Here is a 22,278-nt window from a genome sequence, read left to right on the forward strand (position 1 = left end):
GGGTGGGGTGGGGGCTCATTTTTAATTGTATGATTTTCACCCTTATGCGACATTTTGACGTGGCCTCTTGAACGTTGTGTAAACGAATTTGCATTTGTGCTAACGAATCTGTAGCATGGGGGAATCTGGTGGGAGCACAGAATGCAAAGGAACAATTTAATACTTCCGAATCTTTGCAGGAAGACCCTCATAAAATTCCTCATGTAGGTCTTGAGAGTTTTGGGAATACCAATTCCCGGGAAGTCATCTTGACTGTTGTTGTTGTCTGAAGGACTTGTGTGCGAGAATAGGAAGAAAGAAAGAAAGGAGCCAACACAAGAATATTGTTTGTCTTCTACTGGTCGATTATCCAATATTTTCTCTGAATTAGTACCTGAGTACCTGTTCTCAACAGAAATAAAAATAAAAAATTGCTTCAGGTGGAAACAGTAACAAGAAAACTTTTCAAGCTACCAGGGTTCCGTGATTTTGGAATTCCGTCCCTTTTGATTCCGCGGAACCCCAAAAAAGCTCTCAAACTCTCTCTGGAACCCAAGGGTTCCGCGGAACACCGGTTGGAAAACCCTGCTGTAGGGGACTTATTAATAGGTAGAATGTTAGTTCATAGGTGCCCAATAACTATCGAAAGTTTTTTTTCCGTTTTTGGCGCTCCGAATAAGATGCCATTAAGAATATTTCATATCTTTATAAACGGTGGTTGATTACGTAAGCATCATCCAAACCCCCCCCTCCCCCCTTGTCATCAAAAGTCAGCAAATCGGAAACCCCCTCCTCTCCCATCGATGCTGACGTAATACTTGAATGACCCCTTGGGAAGATAATTTTAATCTTTGATTTGAAAAATAAAAAGTCAAGTTGGCTTTGTTGAAAATATGTGAACAACCGGGACTTTTTTGCAAAAAAATCGACACAGCCAATAAAACAGAAAAAACCGGGAGTGTCTCGGAACGTATGGTCACATTAGTTCTGTTTGTTCAAGCCAGGTTTCAGGTTTCGAGCACTGAGCTATAAGTAAAGCTTACTTATAGCTCAGTGCTTTCGAGTTGTTTTTGATGAATAATAATTATGTAAGGTTTTCGGGCTTTCGTTTACAATAATAATTATGCAGGGCTTTCGAGGGCTTTCGCTTGTGATTCTAGTTGAAAATTTTTTTGACTTTTGGCAACACTGATTTTGAGTTCAGCTGCACGGCGGGAAATGAAGGCAAAAAAAGGCACATGTGGGAACACCATGTAAACAAAAACAAAGCATACTCCAGAAAACGAGACTAAACAATAACAAAAGCCTAGTAACGAAGATATTCGACGAGGGCCCTTCGATAGTCTTGCTACAATTGATCGGAAATATTACAAGACATAGCAAATATGGACGAGAAGAATCGTCAGAAGGTAATAGTAACCATTAGTCAGTACCACGGAGGCTTGGAAAAAAAACTCGTAGCTTGAATAAAATCATCTGTGTCATTCTTCATCTCATACATACTCGGATTTTAATTTTCAAATGGTTTTTAGTTCCTTCCCCTTGTTATGAAACCTATTTCAATTATTCATCTAAGAGAATTTCCTCTTTTTTTTTTTTCTTTGCTATATTCATTTAGTTACATTTACATTAAAAAGTAGAATCATAAAATTAAAAGCAAAACTGCTTTTGAAATCTTAAGGCCAGTTTACATGATTTAAGTAATTTAGTAGTTAGCTAAATTTTAAGTGGTCAAGTTCTTAAGATGTGCCCCAACATGAAACAAATTAGTATGCATTTTATTATGTAGGCTATATTAGTATGTAACCAAAAACTGCATTTGGATCACGGGCGGAGATACGGGGGTACGTGGGGGGCATTGCCCCCCCCCCCAGTGTCAAAGGTGGAGTCACTGATCTAATGTATATATGTGTTCCCCAACAATAATGGACCCCCCCTTTTCCCAGTCTATCTCTGTCTATGATTTGGATAATAAAAGATCGAATAGGGCCTACTTAATTTTGTGAAAAGGGTCATTAATTTCATGAAAAATGAGTAAGTTTGTGGGAAGCAAAATAATCTAGTTAATTAATCACGAAAAAATGAGAGGCCAAATTTATGATTTCATTTTTTTGTATTTCGTGAAAGGTCTGTTTTTTCAGATCCACAATTTTGTGAAGGGTCCAGGAAACATTAGAACTTTCGGCTGGAGAAACCCCTGTGCTTGCTATTTTTTATTTAAAAAAATTAGTGTGATTAAATATATTGTGCTGAAAAGAACCAGCACTCAAAATGACTGCCAGTGGTCCTTACAGTTGTAATGTATAGTCTGGCCTTTCTAGTGTTAACCACTAAATCATTCGATTACTTAACAACTTAAACACACTGCTTACATCCTCTGCACCAGGGTGCAACTAGAAACCAAATTTACTCTATTGTACAGGCATGGCCCCCTGGCTGGGATCTTTTGCAGGCCCCCCAGAACAGACTTTCACAGGCTTCCCCCCCCCCAATGATGACTTTATAGCGTGAAAAAACAAAAAATGATGAAAATCATTGCGGGCCTCAGGGCTGGAGTCTTGCCAGCCCCACCCTTGTGGTGGCCATGTGTCCACAGCCAGTGTCCATTTTGGCTCCTCCTCCCCATAATTTTGAATTAAAAAACAGTAAACTCAGCACCCTTCCAGATCCAGAGCACCACACTCTTTCTTCAGTTGCAACCCTGCTCTGAACTCATTTAAAATTTAATTGACTACTAAATTAATTTATCTGTGTAAACTGGCTTTTACTTGAAATGCAGATTTCAAATGTCTATCTTTACACCAGTATAGATTGGTAAGGGACAATATGAGGTTATGCTGTCGCAAGGAATTTTTCTCTAATAGGGTTGTTAATAAATGGAATAGCTTACCCCCGGAGCTAGTAAATTGTAACACAATTGACACGTTTAAAAAGAAATACGATAAACATGTTGGGGTAAATCGAGAAGCTATCCATACTTAGAATAAGACAACCATAATATTCTTTATGGGCATTGTATAATATTTTATCATGTGTATATATTATTTATAATTTTTGTGATTGTGTTTTTAATTGGGTTGCTGTATTTTTGAAATATAGGCCTATGACATCCATATTTGTTATGGGCATCTTTTTCTCAGCCACCTCGGTGGGCAGTTTGCCTGTTATGGCGTTGTATTTGTATTAGTGTTTAATTTGTTTTTAATGTTCAGCAGTGAGATTTGCGAGGTGGACTCGTTCAAATTTTGACTACTTTAGAGTATGTCAACTTGTATGTGGATAAATTTTGATATGAATACTCATCATCACATGGATGGTCAACATTGGTGTACGTAAGGAAGGGGTTTTGAGGTTCGAATCCCTTCCTTGAGCTGAGATTTTGGTGTTAAACATGAATCCCCCCTTCCCTTCAAAAGAAAAATTATAGAAAACCCCTGGAACGGCTTTGGTATAAGGGACAGGTTGGCGATTTTTGGAGACTTTTTTTTCCAATGCCAAATATGTCTGGCGGTCCAAGAAAAAGCCGCCAGACACTACGTGCGCCAGAAAAAAAAATCGCCAGCATAGAAAACAGTAAAAAACAATAAAAACAAATGGTATAAACAAAAATAAGCTCTGGATTGTTTAAAAAATAAAACTGTGGATAAAAATAAATCAATCAGGGTTTAAATAAAACCCGGACCGTTGTAAATAACAAATCAATCAGGGTTTAAATAAAACCCGGGCATTGTTTAAATAATAAATCGATCAGGGTTTAAATAAAGCCCGGACCGTTGTTTAAATAATAAATCGATCAGGGTTTAAATAAAACCCGGACCGTTGTTTAAATAATAAATTGATCAGGGTTTAAATAAAAGCTGGGCATTGTTTAAATGAAGCCCGGACCGTTGTTTAAATGATAAATCGATCTGGGTTTAAATAAAGCCCGGACCGTTGTTTAAATAATAAATCGATCAGGGTTTAAATAAAACCTGGGCATTGTTTAAATAAAGCCCGGACCGTTGTTTAAATAATAAATTGATCAGGGTTTAAATAAAACCTGGGCATTGTTTAAATAAAGCCCGGACCGTTGTTTAAATAATAAATTGATCAGGGTTTAAATAAAACCCGGACCGTTGTTTAAATAATAAATCGATCAGGGTTTAAATAAAACCCGGACCGTTGTTTAAATAATAAATCGATCAGGGTTTAAATAAAACCCGGGCATTGTTTAAAATAAAGCCTGGACCGTTGTTTAAATAATAAATCGATCTGGGTTTAAATAAAGCCCAGACCATTGTTTAAATAACAAAGCGATCAGGGTATAAATAAAATACGGGCACTGTTTAAATAAAGGAAAATAAAAGGGAACAATACAACCTGACCAGTGACGAAAATGTAATCCAAACACTCGGAACAAGCACAAACGACAAAATGGCTGTACGGCTGTTTGAAAAGACGCGCTACAACAACTAACGCCGCCTGGCAGAATTTTTCAGAACAGCGAAAACCTAGCAGAACAACACCAAACCAGAGTGCGCCAACGATGGCAACTTATCGCCGGAAAAAAGTCGCCAATTTGGCATGTCCCTTATACCAAAGCTGTTCCAAACCCCTCCCTTGAGAAAATCCTGCTTACGCCCATGATGGTCAGTAGGCTATGTACAAGCATGAGCTCCAAATCATTCCTAGACCACACCATAGGGTATAAGGACATATGTGGGATCAACCTCTTTATGGTGGGAGGGGTAGAAAGAATTTCTTCCAGGGGAATTTTGAGTTACCAACCTTTGGAAAGCATTTACATTAACAGAAATTGATGATTAAAACAGCATTTAAAAGTATTTTCTTTGAATATTTTAATTTTTTAACATGAATATATATATTTTTTCAATTTTTGATCAGATGGGAAGGGGGCACTAGCTCTTTATGCCCCCACCCACATACACTTATGATTGAGTACTACATGTGCTCTGCTGGAGCTCCAATCAAGCGCGGATCCAGAGCAATGTGTTTGGAGGGATGATTTATTGTGTATTGGTTCATCCCAAATTTTACAGGACAGACAAAGTTTTCCCATGTTATTTTGGGACTGTTCGGAAGGGCAAACGCCCCCTCTTGAATTCACGCCTGCTTCCAGGGGGGGAGGAGTTTGTGTCTTATATTTATTAATTTTTAAACTATTAATGTACCAGAAAATCACTATTCGAGGTCCACCAAAAACCTTAACTTAGAAATCCACAGCTCTATACAAAATTTATGAGAATTTATACATTTCTAATAATGCCATGAATTAGAAATTCATTGAAATTTATCAGTTTCACTGATTATAATTAATACAACCAGTGACACGCTTTGAGATGGCCCTTCTGGGCAGGCGCAGATCCAAAGCATTGCGTTGGGAGGGGCGATTTATTGTGTAAGTTTTACCCAAATTTTACGGGACAGACAAATTTTTCTCATGTTATTCAGGCTCTTTGGAGGAGCGATTGCCCTATCCCTCCTTTCTGAATCCACACCTGGCTGATGTTACAAAAGAAATCAAAAACTGTTGTGCAATCAATAATGTTTGATGGGAGGTTGTTCCAGTCTGTTATTGTTCAAGGAAAGAAACTAAATTTGAAACAATCTGTGGATGCAAAGATTGGTTTCAATTTTTGGAATGGTTAATTCTATTGTAAAAGTATGATGCTGAAGGTAGAAAATTTGAAGTGTCGATATGAAAATGCCCGTGAAGGGATTTCAAAGGAAAGTTAATCGAGCGATATGTCTATGGGTCGAAAGCAGTTGGATATTGAGTTGGCACCTGAGTTCAGTAACAGAGGCAGAGCATGACCAACAATTTAAAATGAAGTGGGTGGATTTATTTTTAATATATTCTAATTTGTCTATATTGGAGAGAGTATGGGGTCTCAGATTTCACAGGCATATGAGAGAACAGGAAGGATATAGGTTTGGAAGCAGAGATGTCCATAAGGTGACAGGTGGAGTTTTTAAGGTTTCGACGAAGAAAAAAGTTTTTGGAGACACTTATGAAAGACTTAATTAACATGGAGGTTCCAATGAAGATTGGCAGCAATAATTACAACCAGATATTTATAATAAGAAATAGTGATTAAAGAGTTATTGATAGAGAAAGAAGAATTGAGGGGAAGTCTTTTGTAAGTTTTATAAAAACTGTTTTTAAAGAGTTAAGGGTAATTGCCTTTCCTATATAATGTTAAGGTTATTTTGGAGAGATGCTTGGTCGGATTTGTTGTGCACTGTTTGGTAGATGAGGCAATCGTCTGCAAAGTGTCTGATATAGCGATTGATGGAATTAGGAAGATCGTTTATATAAATCAAAAATAATGACGAGAGGACTGAACCCTGGGACGTGCAAGACTTAACCGGGAGAAATGGGGAGTTCTGGTGCACGAAGGAGACAAATTGACTGTGGTTGGTGAGGAAGGCTTCCACCTATTTAAGTGATTGAACACAGACCAAGGTTTTGGAGTTTAAGTAGAAGTTTATTGTGGGGCACCTTGTCAAAAGCTTTAGAGAAATCCAAGAAAATTATATCAGTTTGGACATTTTTGTCGATATTGCTTAATAAATCAGCTAGTCAATCAAGCTTGCTGCAACCGCATTGCTAAAATCAAACAAGCCATTAATTAGCAATATATAGTAACATTTTGCCTAAGCAAGAAAAATTTCAGTTTTTCATGTAACAATTCTGACATTTGTTCACACAATTTGCTTTTTCTTTATCATATACTTGTAGAACTCACTGAAACAATTCCAACAACTTAAACTAATTGTTTAAGTTCCTTCGAGTTCATAAAAATGAGTCAATAAAAGCTATATTTGTTCATTAAAAACTTTCTTGAAATTGGAGTAAGTCAAATTTCTGATAGATATCTTATTGATATTTCTTTATAAAAAATATCTACTGTTTTTATTGCTTTTCAGAAGCCATTTGATAAAAATTATTTTGAATTTCAGGATTCATCTAAGAAACGAACTGACTATTTGCCTTGGGAGGATTATTTCATGGGAGTTGCTTGTTTATCTGCCATGAGAAGCAAAGATCCGGTTACTCAGGTTTTTTTTAATTATATTTTATGAACTTGTACTAACAGTATGTATAAGCTTATATTATTCAATTTCATTAAATAAAACTGATTGTTTATTTTGAAAGGTTGGTGCATGCCTTGTTGATCAGGATAAAAAAATTATTGGTGTAGGGTATAATGGCATGCCTACAGGATGTCCTGATGATATCATGCCATGGTCCAAAGGAAGCGTCAATTTTATAGAAAATAAACATGCATATGGTAAGTGGAGAATGTTTTTTTGGATTATTCCTGTTCATCAAGGAAATAAACATTTTCTGGATATTATGCTGAGGTGAACTCTGTAAAAAAAGACATCTGGTCTCTGCCAGGAATCTACAGTTTGCATTTGTAGTTGTTGATTGGTCCTAGTGACTGACTTGCATTGCAATGACTTGGATTCAAACCCTGCCACAGTGGTAGTTGGCTGAAGTTGATTTTCTGTGGTTCTCAGCTTCAAGATGAGAATGCAAGCCGATTTCCCCGTTAAAAAGTCTCGCCACAGAGAGCAACAGGCATACAGCCATACAAATATTTGATCATTACACTTAACTCACAATTGGAGATGCAGATGGCAACACTAAAAATGACTTGTTTGACTTAACTCAAATGACTTGTCACACACTTTGTTCTAGACTCTACAGCGAAATTGGGCTGGAATAGATCTCTGCAATGAGATATGTCCGGTGCAGAGTCCTGGCGTTCATTCATTCATTGCCAGAAATTGAATCCAGGTGCTCTTGCAAACCAAGCCACCACTAGAGACATAACCCTGTCTTCCTTATTTCATGCACTGTGGTGCCTCAACAGTGCATGGCACCTCTCTCTCGTGTCCCTGTTCAGCTGAAATATATCCCTCTAAGGAGCAAAATTATTTCAGCCCTTTTAGCATTTTTTCATAGAATGCAGTCCTAATCATTGATATCAATGTATTGGAACTTCAGTTTGAAACACAATTAATTATGTAAACATGCTCTTAATCCAAAACACTCATATGCCAAAACAAATTTAACCATAAGGAATAATGGTCACCCTTACACTGGTAATGATTTTTTTTCAAAAATAAAGTGCAGGTTGACTTATTTTATATCATTGTATTTTTATTTATTTTATAATGAAGGCTTTAAATATTTCCGGAATGATACAAAAGAGCAGGAACTTCACTTTTAAATTCCAACTTGCATTAACACGCAACAGAAGGGTGAAACAGTCTTTCATGGGCTTGTGCTATGAATATCATTCCCATAGTCAGTGACATTTTAACAAATGCACACCCCCCCCCCAAACTATAGAAAGATCTCATTAAACCACACATGCTTACAATCTTTTTTTTAATTTGGTCTTTCATTGAAATAGGAGCCCCCAAAAATGTTTGGGCCTGGCTTTTCAACTTATTAAGACAGCCTTGTCCCAGTGTGATAAAGCATAAAGCAAACTACAAAGCATGCATTAGTAGTGATAATCTAGGAGGCTTTGGTATAGTGCCTGTAGTCGTATTGGGACATATCACTAATTTATCAATTCAAAATTTATTAGAAATTTTTGCTTGTCTTGCACTTGAAACTAAGTTATTCATAATCTGAAGTTTTTCTGTCAATATGGAAGACATACAGTAAAACCTCATTAAGCTGTCACTAAAGACAACTTAAGCATGGTGCCATCAGTTTCAATGTGCAATTAATTGCAAAAATTGTATAATTTCAAAGTAATATAAAGTTGATTAAATATGAATTAAAATTATAATATCAAAAAAATTTATAGATTACAAGGGAAAAAAAAATGAAATTTTTACCTTTTATGAGAGCTTTTAGTATTTTACTTATTATGGTAAAATACACTGGTACACTAATTTGTAATTCATAATACAAACTGAATACGAGGCCCAATTTTGACTTGAAGGGATCCTGGGCAAAAAAGGCAAAGCAGACACTAGAATGCCTTAACATGGGCAAAAATGTCTGGTTTTTCAACAAAGATATTTTGTTTAAATTTGAAGCCTTAAATTAGTGAGGGGCCCATGTGTGTGTGCAGAAATTACATCCAGCTCGAACAGTCCCTAATGTTCTAAGAACTTTTGTTTGTTTTTTAGTTTAGTCGACAAATGAACTTTCATCACTTGAGCAGTTCCATTTTGGTACATAAGGCTTTTATGGTCACTTTTGAACATACAGCAATGCTGCTATACCAATCTCTTTTTTTAAAAGGAGCCACAGAACTAATCTATCTCTCTCTCTCAAACTTTCCCATAGTGGCAAGTTAACTGAAATTAGTGACGAGTGAACGAGGACTAACATAGATGAGAGTGGTCATAGATAATATTGTTATCTGTGAAAGCTAGACGGGTCTAAAGAAAAATGACAACTCAACTGGAGTGACGACTTAGGGTAGTATTCACTGACATGGTTTAAACTAGTGATGGGCAAAATATGACCCACGGAACAGATGCAGCTCCTGCCAAATGTGTTCTGGTAGAAAAGGTTAACCAATCGATGTCAATCTTCTATTCAAAAATTGTGACTATGGTTTAAGCTATGTCAGTGAATACCACCCTTATTGGGGTGACGACTTACCGAGGTTTTACTGTAGCTCAAATTTTATCGTTTGAAAAAGAAATGCTATTTATATTGGAACCTGCTTTTTTGTGTGTATGTGCCTTCACAAATCAAATATCAGTCTCTTTCATGGTGGTACACTGAATGAGGAGAGAAAACCAATTTTAATTAATTTTTTGAATAGAGACCCACTTTTACTTGAAAAGGACCCAGGTGAAATGGAATAGAACGACTCCACTGTTAAGAAATACTTTCAGAACTGTTTCATCTCAAAAACTTGTTCAAGTGGCATTTTAAAAACTTGTGATGTAAGAAGTGTGGGTCAGATCGAATTCATCCACACACATAAATGATAAATAGCCTGAAGTTTTGATTTAAAAAATTTTCAAGGTAAACACACTATTTATAAAATTTCAGCATAGGAATTTTTAATTTTAAGTTATTTTATCAAAATTCAAGCTTAGTCAATAAATGTGTTTAACCCTTTGCGCTCCAGAGGTTTTTCAGTACTTCATTGATACTTTATAGTGCCCCCCCCCCACAATTGTGATTACAGGAAGGCCCCCTAAATGTTAGCTCTTTTATGCTTTTGAATAGCTGAGAAGCAGACTATCTGGATCATAGGCGTACGCAAAATTTTCTCAAGGGGGGTGTTTAAGTTTTTTCCTGCAAAGTAACACTATAATCTTGGCTTGGGGGGGGGGGAGGTTAGAACCCCAAAACCCTCCTTTGTGTATGCCAATAATCTGTACTTCCGTTTGCAAAACTTACAAGATATTCAAAAAATACAAAATCTAATATCTTGGGGCTTTCCTGTAATTGTAAGAGGTCGTTATAACAATGAAATACTTTTTTCTGATGTAGATTGCACCTTGATATAGAACTGCAAAGAGTTAAATTGTTAGACTGCTTATTACTATTTTTTAATTTTATGAACTCTCAAAAGTAATATAATTTTGCTGTGATATACCTGTTTACATAGCACTCATCTCAGAATTAATTTTCAGTGTGCCATGCTGAATTGAATGCCATCTTAAATAAGAACGTAGTTAGTAGTAAAGGTTCAACATTGTTTGTCTCTTTATTCCCATGTAATGAGTGTGCAAAAACAATCATTCAAGCTGGCGTGAAAAGAGTAGTCTATTTACATATGAAGAAACCGGATTCCCCATCCATTTTAGCTTCAATGACCATGCTTAAGTTAGCTGGTATAGAGTTTCAGTGAGTTTTTTTTTTATTTCATTTTTCAAATTCAAAACAGACACAAGTTTAATTTGTTAGATTTGAATATATCACCATAACGGATGACTAATACTATCATTTTTAAAATTTAAAGTAATTTCTCGATTGAATTAAAATTTGAATTTACTCATATTTTTAATGAATAGTGTAGCATTTAATATCAACAAGAAATGTCAAATGGCTTTCAAATGTTTTGTAAGTTTGAAGCTAGTTGCCAGACACTTTCAGTAACACTGTCAGTTCAGTACTACTGTCACTTGAGGAATAGATATGGTGCAAAGACCAAGCAAGTTTATTGAAAAAGGGTCCCATACTCAATGGCTAGCATACCAACCTTTTTTTAATTACACTCATGTCCATAAATTAAGGATAATTCAGAATCACACGGAAATCGAAATCTAAAGTAAAAATTTCACCTGTAGAATTATCACACACATCTACAAGAATGATATGCAAATTTCAGGAAGCCACCAGATGATGCTGATAGTACATCACAATGACGAGAGTGTAAGAGGGGGGTATATAAGGAATGGTGGCAAAGAAGTAAAATTGTTCACAAGAGCATGACCCCCACAAAGGGGGGGGGGGCTGACAGGGCCCGGGACAGTTCTCATCATTTTTTGCTTTTTCACACTAAATTAACTACAGAAGGGGCCCGTGAAAAGTCTGACCAGGGGGCCCGCAAAAGATCTCAGCCTAGGGGCCCTGCTCCAGGATGTGGGGGCCATGCACAAGAGTTCTGTAAGGTGCTCAGTGCCATAAGCGAATAGTTATGACACAGAGGACGCATGTGGATGATTTTGTACATGGTTACATGGTAGAATTATCGGCCGCCTGGAATGTGGGGGTACTCAGATGGAAGTATCAGAGGAACTTGGAATTGCCCAAAGTGTCATCTCTAGGCTTTGGCAATGATTCCAAGATAACTGAAATGTCAGTAGACGTTACAGTACAGGTCGCCCCCGAGTTACAACGCCGAATGAAGACCGGTATTTGGCAGTAACTGCCAAAAGAAGCAGACAGAGCACAGCATCCAACCTGTCTCGTCAGCTATCTGCAGCCACGGGTACCACAGTTTCAAGGCAAACCGTGTACAGATGTTTGGGAGATATTGGTCTATATGCTCGCAAGCCTGTCAGATGTGTTCTGCTCACGGCAACTCACTGTCGGCTGTGACATCGTCACAGTGGGCTTGTGTGATGTTTTCCGACGAGTCCAGGTTTAGCTTGCAGTCTAATTCACGTCGGACTTTCATATGGAGAATGCCAGGTACCCGTTACCACCAAGACAACATCTTTGAATGACACCGTTACGGTGGTGCAGCATTGCTCGTTTGGGGTGGAATTATACTGGGTTTCAGAACAGATCTGCATGTTCAAACTGGAACCATGAAAGCCCAAATTTATCGGGACATCATTCTGGAACAACATGTACGTTTGTTTAGGGGTGCCATGGGCGCAGAATTTGGGTTTATGGATGACAACGCCCGTCCTCACCGAGCAAACATCGTAAACGAATGCCTTGAATCTGAGGATATAACCCGTATGGAATGGCCAGCATTCTCACCTGACTTGAATCCGATAGAACATGTGTGGGACATGCTTGGCCGACGAGTTGCAGCCCGTCAACAACCTCCTACATGTGTACCGGACTTCGGAGAGCATTGCTTGCTGAGTGGAGTGATCTTCCCCAAGATGAGATCGATAATTTGATACTCAGCATGCCTAGGCGTTGTACGGACTGTATTTCATCGCATGGGAGACATACAATGTATTAACCATCATACCAACCATGTAATAGTAAGTTTTTGTAAAGGAGATATTTTTTACAATTGCTCCAGGGAGCAAAAATCGTAGTTTTTATGAATGGTATCATACATACACCATCGTTTTTGTTCTTTATCTTTTGTTTAATAAATGGGCTTTATGAATAAGGTACGTTTGTTTTGTTTCTGAACCTTTATTTGCCGGAGCTGGCATTATTTTTAATTTATGGACATGAGTGTATATTAGCCACCCCAAAATCATTTTATGTGCATGAAGGCTAAGACCTGTATTTTGTAGTGAAGAGGTTGGTATGCTAACCACTTGTTGAGGGTAGGAGGCTTAGAAGTAACCATGTGCTGCAGTTGTTTCGGTGAGTCCAGCAGAAGATTATGAGGATCCAGGTTTGAACCTTGTTGGAAGCACAGTAGTATTCGGCTGAGGTTGGTTTTAAAACTTTGAGGCGAGAATGTGAGTCAGTCTCTCCTAGAGAGCAGACAAACTTTCAACACGATACTTACATAACATGAAAATGCATGCATTTGCTATTTTCTACTTGAAAATATAAAAGACAGATGGCGGCAACACTAGTATAACATGGAGCAAGCATAATTCTGACATTACAACTGACAACATAAATATATTAGGGGTATACATATACACACATGCAACGCATTCTGGCATGTACCAGTTCTTTAGAAATTCCCCACAGGAATGTTTACAAGGTGTGTGTATGGTTAAATAGTAGTAGTTGTCTTGGTGCCATCTCTTTTCCATAAGTGGAAACAGTACCTCTGTGTTGGGAAAAAAGTCTTACAAAAACTGAGATGGTTTTAAAGTCGTGAATCTGGGAGAGACCAACCTTTATGCATGACATAAAAAAGGAGCTATTCGGAATCAGTATTAACTAGGTTTTTTCCTAAAAAAATCTGTTTATCATACTGAGGAGTTTGAAAGAGTATTCCATTTACCAGTTTTTATCAATCATTTTTGATGCTTCACTTGAGGTGCATACACATAGTCTGATTTAACTAAATGTTGCCAATTCAAATCGCCTATAATTTTTTATATTTCCAAGCTATCAAAACAAAAGTGAGAAGAAACAAACAGTGCTTTACAAAGTCCTATTTTTGATAAGTTCTGCCCACCCCATATAAAAAGTGTCTGTTTCAGTTCATGAACCGTGTCACCTACAGCCATGAATGTGGTGTCTAGGTGAAAGAAAATGGCTGCGCGCTAGAGTACTTTTCAGTGTCCCTTACCCTAGCTTTGTTTTGGAGTTTGCATCTTGAAAAATATAAGATTCAATCAAAAGGTCAATTACAAAGTTGTAGACAATCATTGATTTAGTGAGAAAAGGCATTGTGTAAACAAATATGATAAATAGCCGTCATATATATGAAGAGTGTTTGCCAATACTCATCTAGATGCATGATTCATGCATCAAAATTCAATTTTACTCCTTCAAATTTTGTTGAGGAATAAAAATACTCCTTCGAATCGTAGGTATTTTTTTTTCTGTTTTTCATTAAAAAAACCTCTGTTTTACAATAATATCCCTTAAAATTTAAAGGAGTGAAATTACTCTCCAAAATTATTTTTTTGGATAACAAAACACTGTATATGATTATGATAATAGCACAAAATACAGTCAAAATACAGTTGAACCTGATTAATTCAAAGTCCGAGGTCAATGGAAAAAGTTTGAATTATCCAATTAATCTATCCTGGATCTGTAAAATGACTACTAAATCAGCCACGCACCTCTTCCATATACCTGTGCAGAACTTCTAACGAATTGGTAAAATCTGTAAAATGACTACAAATTGCAACTTAATCATCACCATTCATATAGGATAATAATTATGTTATTAAAATTTTATCAGTTATGAAACTCTTCCCCAAATTTTAATAATTTATAATATATATATAATGTGTGGTGTAGTAGTAGTAGGTAGGGCCTCCAAAAAATGGCTCGGGTATCCATGATGTTCTTAAGTCAGCCACCTCGTTGGGCAATTTGCCTGTTGTGGCGTTGTATTTGTATCTTAGCTGCTACATTATTCCACTGTTCCAGAATCTGCATCACTGCGGAATTTCTTCATGCTCAGCCTGATTTATGGAAACAGTTCATGATCATGCATTATGAAACTGTTTCCCAAATTTTGTTGATCATTCTTATGCTAGCAAGGAAATATACTTTCATTTACTTTCATTACAATCTGAACTTTCCGATACTTTCCATACTCTCAATGACGACAAAAAGATTAAAATTTTGCATTATCATAAACTGATCTATGGGTTGAAAAGCATAACTGGTATCAAGTGATACACATTCTCGATGCACTCCAGCTGAACAATGTTATAAAATAGTCATTAAATTATCAAAAGAGAGTAGAGGAAAAACAATTTTCAAACTTCTATCAGTATTTGAAAATTTTTTATATGAACTCCTTTTTTGATCGAGAAGAGCAAAGTCTGGCATCTTGTAGAATTTTTCCAGACTAAATTTGCTTATAGTTATCCCCACTTTAAGTTATCAAAAAAATTTGAAAAAAGTTTGAATTAAACAAGAAATTTTTACTTTAAATTAGATAGAAAACTTAAAAGGAGTTCATAAAAATTTGAATTAACCAAGTTCTACTGTATATGAAACTGATGGGAGGGATTTTGTTATAAATGTTTAAAGAATTAAGACAAGGATATGAGAAGAAAAGAATAATTTAATTAAAATGAATAATACATTTTACGTTGTCATTACATATTCACAACATTGACCAATAAAGGTTGCCATTGCTCACAATATATGTGGTGATTTTGGAGGCCATTCAATTTCGCCATCATTGCTGATACTCTGATTTCCAAACGACTGCTGCATAGCTTTAAACGAAGCTCCTCTTTGGAATTTGTTTTTCGTAAGGGCAAAATTATCTTTGCTTGGTATCCAGTTATTGTACACTGTATAATTAGCCGAGAGGTTCAACGTTTCATTGCATGTCACCATCTGGGGCTAATTCTGTTATGAGCTGCTGCTGAGTTAAAGAGGCTGTCTACTGCGCAGTCCTGTTCAGTCCTAAAGAACAAAGTGTTATAAGGTTAGAAAATGTTTGTTCTTTGTTGTAGCTTAATGGTGGAGCACATGACTGGAAAGTGCAAGGTTGGTGGTTTGATTCCCTACAAAGGAATGTGACTTTTCTTTCCTAATTACCTTCACTTTGTATACAGTCATTTTACATGTATAACTAGCGGAAAGGTGCATTTTTTCATCCCAATAATGAGTGTTGTGTCAGTTAAGGTAACCACTGTTGTGAAATACCAGTGACCTCTGGTATTTCACACGGATGGCCCACGGATGTTTCAGAAAGTTTTTACTTCATATTTGCATATGGTCGTTTTCTGATTTTATAAGGTTGTATTTGCATGCATGTGTGTGCCTTAAAAATCTTTTAAGTTTCACTTTCGGAAAAACTTATGCTTTGCATGAATAAATTTTTTTGCACTGGTTTCAGATATTTTGCATTGCACACATGACTATTCGTCATATTTGTGTACAAAATACATCTTTTTTTACTAAATTGATGAAAGTCTACGACCTTGTAATTGAGTTTTTCTAGTATTTCGTCTATAGCTTTTGAGAAATGACTGCTAACTCTAAAACTCAACATTAGGAGAGCTAAAAACTACTCCATCGTGTAGGACAGTGGTTCTCAACCAGTGCTCAAGGAAAATAAAAAAAAACTAAATTTGAAAAAAAAAATTATTATAAATATTTTAAATGATAAAAATAAATCAGTAACCTTGATGAATGAATAAAAAGTAGGCCTACGGGGCTCCGCAATAGAAATTATTGATCAGAAAGGGCTCAGCGAGTCAAAAAAGGTTGAGAACCGCTGGTGTAGGGAATGGCCATTTGACTAATACTTAGACACCACATTCATGGCTGTAGTTGAATGGAATACAAAATACTTATATATATATTTATTTGATTTTAGGCAGTTGACACCATCTCTTTCAGAGGTAGTGATTGATTTTGAGAAGAAGCAGCCAGAGATACAGTTGTAAATTGCCTTAAGACTGTAAAAATTGCTCCATTAAATGTACGTCAAAAAGAGTGTGCTTGTTTTTGAAAATTTTCTGACTAATCATTTGTAAAATTGCAATCAGTTAAATCAGAGACTTTCAATTTGTAAAGTTTACTTCGATTGGTTTCTTGTGCATCAGAGATGTCCTCAGGGGTGTGTGATAGGTGCAGTTGCACCAGGCCCCGCACACACAGTAATAGAAATGAAAAAATATTTATCACAAACCAGGTGTCAGCTTCACCTACAAAAATATAAAAATTAATATTGGGGAAATTTATTCATCTCATGAGTCATAACTATGGAAAGACAAGTGTATTTGATGCTCAGGGCACCTAAACAGGCCCAAAATTATTGAAAGCTTTCACCAATTCTAGAATTATTTCTATTTTTGTGGAATTATTTCTATTTCTTCATGGATTATTTCTGTTTTTCACGATCAATCAGTAGATCACAAGCCCAGTTTTGTCATTCACAGATCTTATTTTTCTCTGGAAATGTTTACAATAGTTATTAAAAAGCATAAATTATATAAGATAATGACAGTTGTATGTGAAAAATTTGTAATAAAGTAGACTCTCAATAATCCAGCCATGCGCTAGTCTGGCCTGCCCAGTAATCTGGTGTTTTTAGGCTGTTTTCTGCAAACTGTAGAAGAGGAAAACATGTCATTGCATATCTGTGTACAGAGACATATATTAATTAAATGGGCTTTTTTAACTAAAGGCCCATTTACATGGGTTAAGAAATTTATTAGTTAACTAAATTTTATGTCATCAGTTACTTCAAAATATGTGCAGACATTAACCAACTCTTCAAACCTGGGTAAAAACTGGCTATTAAATAATTTTTTTTTATTGATTTGTGTTTCTGTATGTCAAAATTGCCCTTTAAAAACGATTTTTTTTTAATTAATTAATTTGGGTCGATATCTTTACTAGGACCAATTGAGTTAAGTACAGTAGGACCTCTTGAATCCAGACTTTTCCGGGCCTAGGTGATTGCAGATAAGGAAATCTTCTGGATTATGGATCCACTTTTATTTATTTTCGAAGTTTTCATATTTAAGCAGTAATATACCTCTTTGAGCACTTTGACTCACATTTTCCTGTGAAAAAATTGATAAATCATTATGTGTACAGCAACAGATTATTTAATTGAAACCATAATTTCTAATTTTCATATCGTTACTAGTTGTTCATAGAAAAAAACTTATTCTTCAAACATTTTTTAGTCATTGCTCGGATTCACAACACAAAAAAACAACTGAAAAATATTTATTTTGTTTCTGAGGATCATAAACGGTAGATTTTCCGATTTCATGTTTTGCACATAATATTCGTACTAGTGTGCACATTCTAGCTTTTTTAAAAGTTCAACTTTATCACATGCATAGCATACATAAAGCATTGTGTTGTTCCATTTGCACGATGTACTTGCCACATCATTTGATATTTTCGCATGTTCAGAAACTCAGATAATCACAGTAAAAAATCCACTGGACAAGTTATAAAGATCAAGGTACAGTGCGTAGAAATTAAATTAAGATTAAAAAGTTCTTCTCAGAACAAAGCTGATTTTCTGACTATTAAAATTCATTGAGAATTTGCCGTCTTTTTTTCCTAGAAGCCTGAAAATCGTTGTTGGCACCAACAAGTGATATGAAAAAGAAATAAAATGGCAGATGTATCAGGAAAGGTGTCGAAACACACACAGCATTTGGTAAAGGAAAAACAAAAAAATGCCCAGCGGAAAAAAAAAAATTTGGGTCAAGTGCCCAGATTATGGGTTCATCTGTGGACTATGGGTGTCCGGATTTGGGAAGTCCCACTGTACATATGTGTACCTCAGGTCTTGAAAAAAGAATCATTAAAACTATTAAAAATGAAGATACACACATATGTTTACCTCTGGAGTGAAGAGGTTAAGGGCCTATTATATAGGCTTAGTTGGTAAGTGAATTAGGAATCTTTTTTTTTTCTAGTTATGTAGGCACTATATGCATGCGTCAGTGGCCTTGTATTATCCAATGATCATAGCAGTTTTTTGAGGACTTGATGATTTAAAATTTAGTTAACTACTTAATCACTCAACTTGTGTAAATGGGCCTTAACTTTCAGTAATTGGGCAATTTTGCTAATCTGGCACACCTTCATCTGGTATGTGCCAGATTAGCAAGAGTTTACGAGTTCACTGTAATCTCATAGGGTGAATATTACAACTAGGTAACTCAAAAATTGCTGACTTTTAGGCAAGTGTAAGAAATGAAACATCTTGGCATGCACTTCAATATGCTACAAGTAGACAAGTCCAAGCTGAGTTATTTTTGTTGTTGTTGCAATAGTAGATAATGCTAAATACACATTTCATTAAGTGTTCAAACACATTCTTAAAACATCTGACATTGAGTTACCTGGTTGTAGTATTCACCTCATGATCTTCTAAAAGACAAAGTGTAAAGTAATTTTTTGATAGATTTCAGGAATAATACTGTTTATATAGGAAGACAACTTAGACAGGTCTCCCAAAGTATGCAAAAAAAATCATTTATTAACTTTCCGGTTAAATTTGGTTGCAGACACCTATACACCCAATAATAAAATTCTATATTTTAGTCTTTTGTTCATAAAAAAGATGAATAAGAAAATTTCATATCCATTCACAGAATATTATTTATGTTCTAACTGAAGGTTTTGGTGTGACAATGAGCATACATTGGTGGTTTTGTTCACTGAAGTGGTTCCTATTTATTCATTTTTTCATCTAATGATAAATATATAGAAGGGGAGACCAAAACAGAAAAAAAATTATCTGTTTTATCAGTAATTACCTCTCATATTGATATTCACTTATAGACGTCCAGGTCCAATACAGTGGAATCATGATATAACAATATTATGTAGACTAACAAAAAATATTGTAAGGTGAATTATCATTATACTGAGAGGTAGCAGCATTATTATGCCCCATCAAATTTATGCTGATGTTGATATCTCTTCTAAATTAACATTGTTAATACAACCAGAAAATGCACTTATGAGCATTTTATTGGCCGTATAAAAATAGTTAATTAATGAATTAATATGATATTTTTCCTTGGTTCACAGAGTATCGTTATATCAAGGTTTCACTGCTTTCTAAAGCAAAATATGTTTTTAATTTACAGATGAATTAGTTAGAAACCGCAAGTTCTTTTAATCTTTAATGCTTGAGGAGCCTACTAGAGAGAGTTCCGTAGCAAGAGTGTAACAGGCAAAACTGAGTTCCATATGGTTTTTAATTCCCCCAAGCACATGAAAATTAGTATTTTATCAGATCCAGTTCTCATAATTTTGTAGTCCAAACCTAAATTTTTTGATAGTTTTTTGTGATTCATAAGCTGACTTATTAATGAAGGTTGAATTAGATAAAAAATAAAAACCAGAAAAATGAAAACCGTGTATTTAAAAGGAAGCTGAATTCTAAGCATTATGTTCAAGAAGATGTATTGTTAAAAAAAAATCGGAAGATCTGGTGGTTGAAAAGTGTAAAAATTGATTTTTCTGCTATACATGTATTTTGTTTGCCCCTAAAATTTTTGATTGGAGTCTGTAAAAAGTATGTGCAACATCAAACATCAGGGGAAAAATTGAGAAAACACTAAGTTTAACTACATTGCATATGAACAGCATTTTTGATCTTTCATTGTCAAGAAACACAAAACATTGTTTTCTGCATTGAATCTGTGTTGAAGGAAAAGGAAAAAAATAAACATTTTTTCACACAGGTGACCGAATATAGACATCTTGAAATGGTTGATTTCCTGCATCAAGTACTGTGGTGTGAGAAGTTCTTCGATGTAAACCTTCTCAAAGTTTCAAATGACCTGCTGATCCTTGGGCAGGATAAGAGGAGTCATATTTGGGGAGAAAAGAACTTTAAAAAAAAATCACCATAAGGCCATAGACTTCTTAATTTCTCAATTTCAAGAACTGAGCAATATAGTATATTTAATGATGCTTCCAGAAGTCAATATTAGTTCTGTGTCAGAGATTACTTCAAAACATCTTTGAAAAAATGTTTTTTTTCTCAAAATTTGAAATGACCTCATCCATGGGCTGGATAAGAGAAGTCGTACTTAGAGGAAAGAACTTAAAAAAAATAATAATAATTGCCACACGTTAGTAGAATTCTAAATTTCTATAATGTTTCTTTGGATTCAATTTGATTTCTTTTGGCTTGCATATTCATAAACCAACACAAGTTCATACACTGAATAATTTTTTGTTGGTTGTAAACAAAGATGTCTGTAAGCCTAAAGTTGACTGTACAGTCGCCCCCCTCCCATATTTGCGGTTTTTTCTCCTTAAATGCTTGGAAAGACAAAAAAAAAAAGTGAAAAAATTTACATGAAAAATTGGATGCTTGGTGAAAGTAAATCAATTGTTGATGTGGCCCGCCATTACAGAATCAATGAATCTACAGTGAGATACATATCAAGACAAAGGAATCTGAAATTCGGTCAACTGTGGCTGTAGAAAAAACCTGTGGCAGCAAAAAACTTTGCATCACCTATGGGATCCATGTGTTTCTCGTACAGGAAATGCTGTTTTTTTTTTGTGGGTACAAGACTACTACAAAAAAGGTATTCCAATTGATTGTAATATTATAATGGGAAAGACGAAAGAATTTACTCTTCTATAAAAGAAAGCTGATGAAACGCCTATTTCATCAGCATTTTATGCAAGTAAAGGTTGATTTCATAGGTTTATGAAACAATTCCGATTACTCAATGTAAAAATCGCTAGCGATCAAGTCCCTGCTGACCAGTAGGCAGCTAGAAAATTTCCAAAGACATTACAAAAAATTACTGAAGAGAAAGGTTATGCACCTCAGCAGGTGTTTAAAGCTGATGAAACTGTACTAGTTTGGACGAAAATGCTGCAAAGAACATTTATCACCCAAAAAGAAAAGCGGGCCCCTGGTTTTAAGGCAAGTAAAGATACACTTTGATGTTGTTTTGTAGCAAATATGTATGAGTACATGATAAAACCCACCATCATTTTCAAATCTGCAAATCCAGGAACATTGAAGGGAAAAAATAAGTCAAAGCTCCTAGTATTTTGGATGAATAAAAATGCTTGGACCGCAAAAACACTTTTCCTGGATTGGCTTAAACCGTGTTTCGTTCCGGAAGTCAGGAAGTACCTTGAGAGTGAAGACATGCCATTCAAAGTTCTACCCAGATGTCAATGAGTTCAAAACAGTAGAAGTCCTTTATGTGTCTCTTAATACAACACCTATCATTCATCCCATTGATCGGGGGTAATGCGAGCATTCAAGGCTCACTATACACGTCACTCAATGGAGATGATTGGACATGCAGTAGAAGATGAAAATGCAGAAAATGTCTTGAAGGTATGGAAGAATTACACTATCGCTAATGCCATTACTGTCATCACTAGAGCCGTGGCAGCCATTAAGAGAGAACAACTTAAGAGAGTCAACTTAGGTTGCATTAACCTTAGGCCACAGTCTGCACTCCAAGACATAACCATTTCTACCGAGCCAACTGAAGAGATTATAAAAGTTATTGTCACGTTAGTGAAAC

General features: G+C 35.6%; 1 protein-coding gene across 1 annotated transcript; it reads left to right on the forward strand.

Moving 5' to 3' along the window:
- Window positions 1–990: 990 nt before the first annotated feature.
- LOC149085626 (deoxycytidylate deaminase) lies at window positions 991–16,721 on the forward strand. The gene is made up of 5 exons (XM_089233780.1): window positions 991–1,388; window positions 6,943–7,041; window positions 7,139–7,274; window positions 10,612–10,825; window positions 16,602–16,721. The coding sequence occupies exons 1-5, from the start codon at window positions 1,365–1,367 to the stop codon at window positions 16,669–16,671; spliced, it is 543 nt and encodes a 180-aa protein (XP_089089906.1). The 5' UTR covers window positions 991–1,364; the 3' UTR covers window positions 16,672–16,721.
- Window positions 16,722–22,278: the final 5,557 nt, after the last annotated feature.

Source organism: Pholcus phalangioides, unplaced genomic scaffold, assembly GCF_987345545.1.
Source record: "Pholcus phalangioides strain wild (caught in Gottingen) unplaced genomic scaffold, Ppha-v1.0 ptg000007l_1, whole genome shotgun sequence".
Lineage (NCBI taxonomy): Eukaryota > Metazoa > Arthropoda > Arachnida > Araneae > Pholcidae > Pholcus > Pholcus phalangioides.